We start from the raw sequence: 7,163 nt of genomic DNA on the forward strand, positions 1-7,163 counted from the left end.
TTCAGATATACACAGAGCAAAAGACCACATGTACAAAGAGCCCTTTATTTCCTCATCTACAAACCTTCCCCTGTAAAGTGCATTCTTTAACAAAACAATCCAGAGGACCTGATTCATTGGATCATGAGTGAACTTTGAGAGGTATTTCTAATAGTTTCCACAATCATGACAGAAATACTCAAGCTGTACCTCATGCCTCCTTGTGATTGATAAACCATTTCCTGAATTATCACCTACACCAGGTGAAAGTAGCAATCAATTTGAAAATATTTCTTCCCCACCTTATGCAAAAACAGGCAAGGCAGTGATAGCATAAGCCCTACCCAACCCCAGCCATGGCTCAATGCTTCCAAGAAGTAGCTACAACCAATTTCCAGTGAGTGGCCAGACTCATGATGCTAGAACATCTGGCTTTACAGATTTCTTTTACAGAATCTGATCAACAGTTTTATGGTCGTTCACTAGCTGTATTGATTTACAGAGCAGCATAGCCACAACAAGCACTTGATAGGCTAGAGCCAGCTTGGGATGAAGACTCAAATGAAACTTGCAATTTGTGAATTTGGTTCTTTCACAGCCAGGCCAGTTTCTTCTCTCTGGGTCTTCTGAGAGCTTGAGGTCTTGTATGTGTTGCATCAAGGAAAGACCCATAGGGGGCCTTCTCTCAGAGGGGTAATTTTTGTATGAACTTTTTGTACCACATGTAGGATGTTGCAGCACATAAGCCATACCTGCAAATGGGAATGGAAGAGTCAGTCAGAAAGGGAACAAGACAGCTTCAGCGGGTGATTTTAAAGGGGGAGGGTTGGCGGACAATATTATACTGCTCTGTAGCTGCAACTTGGATTACTGGAGCATCTACCATCCACAGATCTCCAAGTATTTTCCATACATTAGGCCTTAAAAGAACTCATTTTACAGATAGGGAAATGGAGGCACAGAAAGGCTAAGTGACTTGTCACAGGCCATAAAGCAAAGCAGTAGGAAAGCCAGATATTTTCGAGTCAATGCTGTTAACTCCCTCACTTTCAGTCCTCCCAGTGTTGCATAAGTCAGCCAATTTAAACTCTGGAAGCTTAAAGTAATAGTAAATGCAGGCTTACCAGGTAATTATGTACTGCATATGTTCATTCCTCAAGGTCACTCTTGTCTGGCCTCCAATGGGTCCCCCTGGGACTGTGCTCCCTATAAGTGCAATATGGTGCCACAGATTAAAAAATGCTTAAAGAATAGTGTTTGTACAACACCAAGCACAATGGGGTCTTGGTCTATGACTGGGGCTATGGTAATATAAATTAATAGTCTGCATCGCACATGACTGTTCTAGAATCAGAACTACAATGGGGTCAGTATCTCCCCATCCTATTACCCACTGTGCCTACAAGTTTCTTGAGTTATTTGCAAAATCTACTGCAGCTGTAGAGTTGACTCTTCCCTGGGAGCTCAATGGTGAATATAAAACATATTTTTGCTGTAGCAGCAGCATTCTATAACAGGTGCCGTTTTCCTTCTTGAGCCCAGCCACATGAAACAGGTGCTCTTATCTCTATGTGGGTGCTGGCTTGGCCCCTTGCTGAAGGAATGGAGGTGAGAACATAGAATTCTCATGCACCTTTACATACTGAGCTGTCATTCTGCAGTGCTGGTAATCTTATTCAAGATACTAAACTTGGCAAAATACAGGAAACAAAGATAGAGGTGCAATACCTGTCTGCCCCGCCTACTGTCTTGAAATGCCTGAGGTAAGTCTCTAGAGAAGTGCACTAAAGTCTAAGCCAGTTAGCAAATTAGTATTTCTACACTAAGAAAAATAAGCAAAGTACTTCTGTCAGTCACTGCACTAGGACTCCTCTGCCTCCCACAGGTATTACAGATTTCAGGGCGAGACACACTAGGCCACTCTCAAACCAAGGAGATAGGTCCATGTAAATTGGACAAGATAGACAAAGAGCTAGATTCCCCTTTGTCTTACTGAAATCTGCATCGATAAAGATGGGCTCAGCACCAGTCACCCTCGCCATAGCCTCCAGGTCACGGTAATGCCAGCGGTTCTTTTCTATGTTGTTTTCAGGCACAAAAGGCTTCCGGGTTTCTGACAGCCTCACCACTCCAACAAGGTCTATTTCGTCTCGGATCTAAAGGAAGGGAAAAAAAAACAGCAGATTTCTTTGCAGCTTATACCTTTCCAAAATTCCCTTGGGCCCTGGTGAATATTTATCTGGGTCATAAAACTCCAGCACCATCCAAGGCCCACAGAGGGGAGAACTGATGGTGCCGCAGGTTAAGACAGAGATGTGTAGCAGGGGAATAGGCAGATCAGTATCAGTTTCTCATTTTAAAGAGCACTACATTCATTCAAGCCAAAGGGGAGAAAAACTCTACCTGCTTTGAGAAGTACAATGTATCCGTCCACTTCAAGATATTGAATAGTCATGTGACTTACTATGGTGCCAAACGCATCTAGTGGTCTTATTTGGCATATGAACAGCTTCTCCCAGACAGTCCCAGAGCAGAACTCTAACTAGTGAGGCTTTACTCTATTCCTCTTACCTGTCCTTTCAGTCTGGTCTCTGGTTTCACCTTCTTTTTAGGGACAAATCCTCGATTGACTAGAATTGTGATCCTACAGTTACATATAAAAACAGAGAGAAGAAAAGAAAAAGTCCTTCACAAGCAAAAGCAGAACTCCAATCACCTTCCTCTACTTCCTGAACTACCTACCAAGGAGATTAGCAAGCCAGGCGTTTGGTGGCCACTTTTTTTTAGCCTGTTAAATGTATTTAAAACTCACTGTAATCAACAATTCGGAGGCAAGGCTCAGTGGCCCTACTGGTTATCAGGAAGATTCTTATAAGGGGAAAAGAATGATTTATACAAGCCCAGCTGCTGCAATTCAACCTTTGGAAGGGAGGAGGAAGCAACACATGCTTCAGAGTTTCAGGTGCCTGGCTGTAGCACAGCAGTAATATACACGATTCTCTGGTTAGTATCTGAACATACCCTAGGTCTGTGCAGTAGAAGGGAGTAATGACATTTGCTCCACTCTCTGGGTTGGATGTCAGCCGTCCAGCTTCTCTGGATTCTCGTTCAGGATCCACCAATGAACGTGGCAAAATATAGAGCTCCTTGGAGTGGTCGAAATACCCTCGGGTCTTTACAGACCTGTATTCCAGTTCCTTTAGCTCCATGGGGCTGCAGGGAAACATGATGCATGGAGATGAAAGATGCAGTTAGTTCCATAATTTCATTTAGGATTTATCTCCTTCCTCCTGTTATTCACCCACGGACGAATTTGCAAGGTGGCAAGTAAAGCAAAGAAGGCACCAGCAACAGTGGAAACGGGGGGGTGGGGTGTGTGTGTGTGTGTGCGCGTGCGCGCAGGATGCCCCTGAGATAAACAGCTGGCTTCATAATTTAGTAGCGCAAGAGAAAAGGTTACATCAATTCACAGTAAGATCAGTCAGTAGTATTCTGAGTGCATCCACGGATGCATAAATCAGTTGAGTCTCTTCCATGCCACTTGCACCCAAACATCTCTTGTGTGTCCCAGCTAGGCAAACACCAGTCAGAGAGGAGGAGGGTCTGCTTCCTGCTAACACAGCACATAGATGCCAAATCAACAGGAGAGATTTCCCTTCCTGTCTCAATCCCCGAATTTGCACAAATTGGGAGCGTTTTCACACTCAGTATTGGATGGCCATGTGATCTAACAGAACCCTTCTCCCACACCGCTTTCCTCCATCTGACAAACAGTTTCCATGCTCCGCCAGAACCCAGGTACTGAGGGCATGATCCAAGGCCCTCTGAAATCAATGGGAATCTTTCCATTGACTTCAGTGGTCTTTGGATCGAATCCTAAGCACTGTCCCTTCTATGGATCTTATCCCCAGCAATACCTCCAATAGCTTCCTGCCCCGGAGTGGTCATCCTGTGCATCATACTTGTCTGAATTATACTGCAAACTCTACAAGACAGAGACCTTGTCTTTTTGCATGTCTTTAAAAGTACTGCGTATATTTATGGCACTGCATGATGCCTCTCCCAGGGACGTGCTCCCAGTCCCTATTTAAAATAATGGAACTAACATGACCTTTACCTTTCTTCCCTTCTTGTTCACATTGTTTTTTGTGGCATCCCTTCATTTGTATGTCATCTAGTAAGCTCCTGGGGACGAGGATTATGTCTAAAGTTCCTAGCACATAGTTGGAGCTACATAAACAAACAGTAGCATCCCAACTCTCACACTTACTCTATAGGCAGAGGAACGGGCTCTGATGCAACTCTTGACTCCAAATCTGCTATCAATTTTAGCTTCCACTTCCGACGCTGAACCTGGGAATGCACAAACACACAAGTAGTAGTGCACAGCAGTGTCATATATATGGGAGCTGTTTATAATGAGTTCTTGCAATTTGGGGAGGGAAATCCATATCATCATCAGGATTTTTTCCTCCATCATGGGTCACATTGGTCTATTACAGGAAAGGCTGTGATATGAAAAGTGAGACCACTACATTTTAGGGGAAAAAAAAAAAAAGTACTGAAACATGGGTTTAAGGAAAATGAATCTCCCATCCTCAAACGTGCATGCCAACAGACACAAAGAAAAAAAAGGGGGGGGTCAAATTTGGGGGTTGGCCACCCTCTATGTTGCCATGTCTTTGAGTTAGGCCACGCACCATCCTGAACAGTTTCCACTCCTTCCTAAGTGCTCAGATATCTCAGGAGAATGAAATGGTGGTATTTACCTGCCATGTACCAAGACAAAACGTGGTGATGGGGATCAGTAAAAGGCCCCACTTGAATAAGACATCCTCTTCAGATTTAGCAGAAGCTGCTGTGGAACTTCTGCATCTGCAGGGTCTCAAGCAAACCTCTGGAATACATTAAAATGAGAAACAGGACCCAGCTAAATTCCTGCAGGGTTTGCATCATCAGAAATGGAAGGTGAACACGCTCCAAAGATACCATTCTATTGGCTTAAGGCTAGTCAGCTATTTTATTTACATTATATGAGGTATCTACTGATAGGATACCTGGAGATTTTCATCTTCAGAGAGCTTTATAATTAATCTTCCCTGCATTCCTTGAGGTGGGTGAAAGAACTCTATTTATGACAATAGCCTTTTAATTACATTGAATCCTAATACATTTAAAATAAAATAAATTACCCACTACCAAAGCAGAAGCTGTTCCTCTTTTCACTCTCCTCATACCAAATATTGTTGCAATGCAGCATAGGTACATGGCTGCTCAAAATACAACACCTTCTGGAACGAGACAAACGGAGTAGGACCCAAAAAATTCTCCCTTACCTTTATTTTGCTGAACCAGACCAGAATGTGCTTTAATAAGAGAACATCCAAAAAAATTTCTTCTGACCAAACAGTTTGATATCTAAACAAAATGAGAGACATCTTGTAGCCCAGTGGCTCAAACTTTTTTTTACTGGTGACCCCTTTCACATAGCAAGTCTCTAAGTGTGACCTCCCCCTTATAAATTAAAAACACTTTTTTATATATTTAACACCATTATAAATGGTGGAGTCAAAGCATGGTTTGGGGTGGAGGTTGACAGCTCATGACCCCCCCATGTAATAACCTTGTGACCCCCTGAGGGGTCCCGACCCCGAGTCTGAGAACCCCTGTTGTAGCTGCTCTGCTTTGCAATTGGCCCCACATGATAATCGTTGTCACAGTGACCTTATAAGTTGATTTTATTTGCTGGGGAAAAGGTATTGTAGATCTCCTCCGAACCATCATCCCTAATTCGTTCTAATTTAGATTACAATACAAAGAATTTAAAATCAAATTTCAATTGTAGGAATATAGTTCAATTATGACTGCTCTTTGCCTTCACATTATTCTGTATTAGAAATCAGATAGAAAAAATTAGGACGCTGTTTCTTAACACGATTGGGAACATCTCCTTGCTATAAATGCCATCAGAGTTCTGGTACCTCATAACTTTTGAGCTTCATTAAATCAGTTGGTATATTACCATTTAACAGACATGGCCAGACTCAGATACTTTGTCTCCTACCAACATCATCATGTTGGTTAATAACAGATTGACAGCTGTCAGTCGTTATTGGTCAGTATTTTAGAACTAGCTTCATTTAGATTTGGACGCTACTGGATGGCTTAATCCCTGACACAAGATGTCCCGTTTATCTATGTCCTTCAGTCATCTCACAAGCTCAATGTCTAACTGACAAAAATGAATAAGCTCCAGAAGTGGTGCAGTGACTGCAGGCGCAAGCAGACCAACCAGGATGTGTTCAGCCTAAGCTTACATGAAGCCTGGAACATTAACTAAGCACTTTGGAGGCACACAGTGCTATTAACAATAATGCAATAATTAACACGTCTAATATAACCTAATGTATCCTTAGAAGGTTTTAGAACGGACTAGAGTTCTGGGTGCTGTTTAAGAGACCAGACAGACGGGGATTCATTTACAGCAGTCGTTATACACGCTCCCGTTTGTGATGAATGTACCCCTCCTCCCCGATTGCGTTTCAATGGGATATTTTAGCGAGCCTCACTCCGTTTTTGAGACCTCTCTGTTCAGAGCATCACAGCTGGAAACAAGCCGCGTGTCTTTCATAATAAACACCCCCCCACCCCCACCCCCACCCCTTCCCCCGGCCTGACACCCTGGGGGCCCACAGACTAGATACACCCAACCTAACAGCACGGATCAAGCCCATGACCACCTTGCCCCCGAGCCCCCGCGACAGGGCGAGGAGACGCCTGGCCGGGTGCCAGCGCCCCCTCACCGTCTGCGGCAGGAGCGAGGGGCAGGCGGCCTGACACAGCGCTCAGCCCCCTGGCCCAGCCTGGCAGCGGAGCGCGGGGTGGCCTGCGCCTTACCGGGCAGCCCGGGCAAGCCCCGGCCCCGCCGCAGCTGTGGGCCCCGGCCGGGGAAGGGGGCCCCGGGCTCCTACCTGGTAGCTGGCCTTGCACAGCGGCAGCAACCGGCCCCAGCCGGCCATGGCGGCCCCAGCGAGCAGCAGCGGGGTACCGCTCCCCGGCTCTTCTGCCCCGCCTCCGCTGCTTCCTCTTCCGGCTCCCACCGGAAGTCGGGGATGTGCGTCCGGCCGCTGCTCTCTATGGTTCCGGCTCCCGGAGCCTCTGGGGTTCCCTGACTTCCGGCTTGG

The 7,163-nt window shown here is 45.2% G+C and overlaps 1 protein-coding gene across 2 annotated transcripts; it reads right to left on the reverse strand.

Moving 5' to 3' along the window:
• Positions 1-31: 31 nt before the first annotated feature.
• LOC102937417 (surfeit locus protein 1) lies at positions 32-7,079 on the reverse strand. Of its 2 annotated transcripts, XM_037879671.2 has the most exons (9): positions 6,951-7,079; positions 5,316-5,397; positions 4,749-4,876; positions 4,250-4,332; positions 3,001-3,192; positions 2,551-2,623; positions 1,973-2,135; positions 1,104-1,185; positions 32-731 (listed from the first exon to the last, which is right to left on the reverse strand). In XM_037879671.2, exons 1-9 carry the CDS (start codon positions 6,996-6,998, stop codon positions 665-667), a joined length of 918 nt encoding a protein of 305 aa, XP_037735599.1. In that variant the 5' UTR covers positions 6,999-7,079; the 3' UTR covers positions 32-664. The 2 variants fall into 2 exon arrangements, with proteins under 2 accessions (XP_037735599.1, XP_037735600.1); XM_037879672.2 differs by lacking the exon at positions 5,316-5,397 and having other exon boundaries at positions 6,951-7,070.
• Positions 7,080-7,163: the final 84 nt, after the last annotated feature.

Source organism: Chelonia mydas, chromosome 16 (genome assembly GCF_015237465.2).
Source record: "Chelonia mydas isolate rCheMyd1 chromosome 16, rCheMyd1.pri.v2, whole genome shotgun sequence".
NCBI classification, from domain to species: Eukaryota; Metazoa; Chordata; order Testudines; family Cheloniidae; genus Chelonia; species Chelonia mydas.

Bases quoted from the DNA above. Each gene is read 5' to 3' on its own strand.
- LOC102937417 (XM_037879671.2), bottom strand. From the start codon at position 6,998: ATGGCCGGCTGGGGCCGGTTGCTGCCGCTGTGCAAGGCCAGCTACCAG. The intron at 2,624-3,000 runs GTATGTTCAGAT...ATGTAACTGTAG, and splicing joins TTCTACTGCACAGACCTAGG to GATCACAATTCTAGTCAATC. The intron at 2,136-2,550 runs GTAAGAGGAATA...CCCTTCCTTTAG, and splicing joins AGACCAGACTGAAAGGACAG to ATCCGAGACGAAATAGACCT.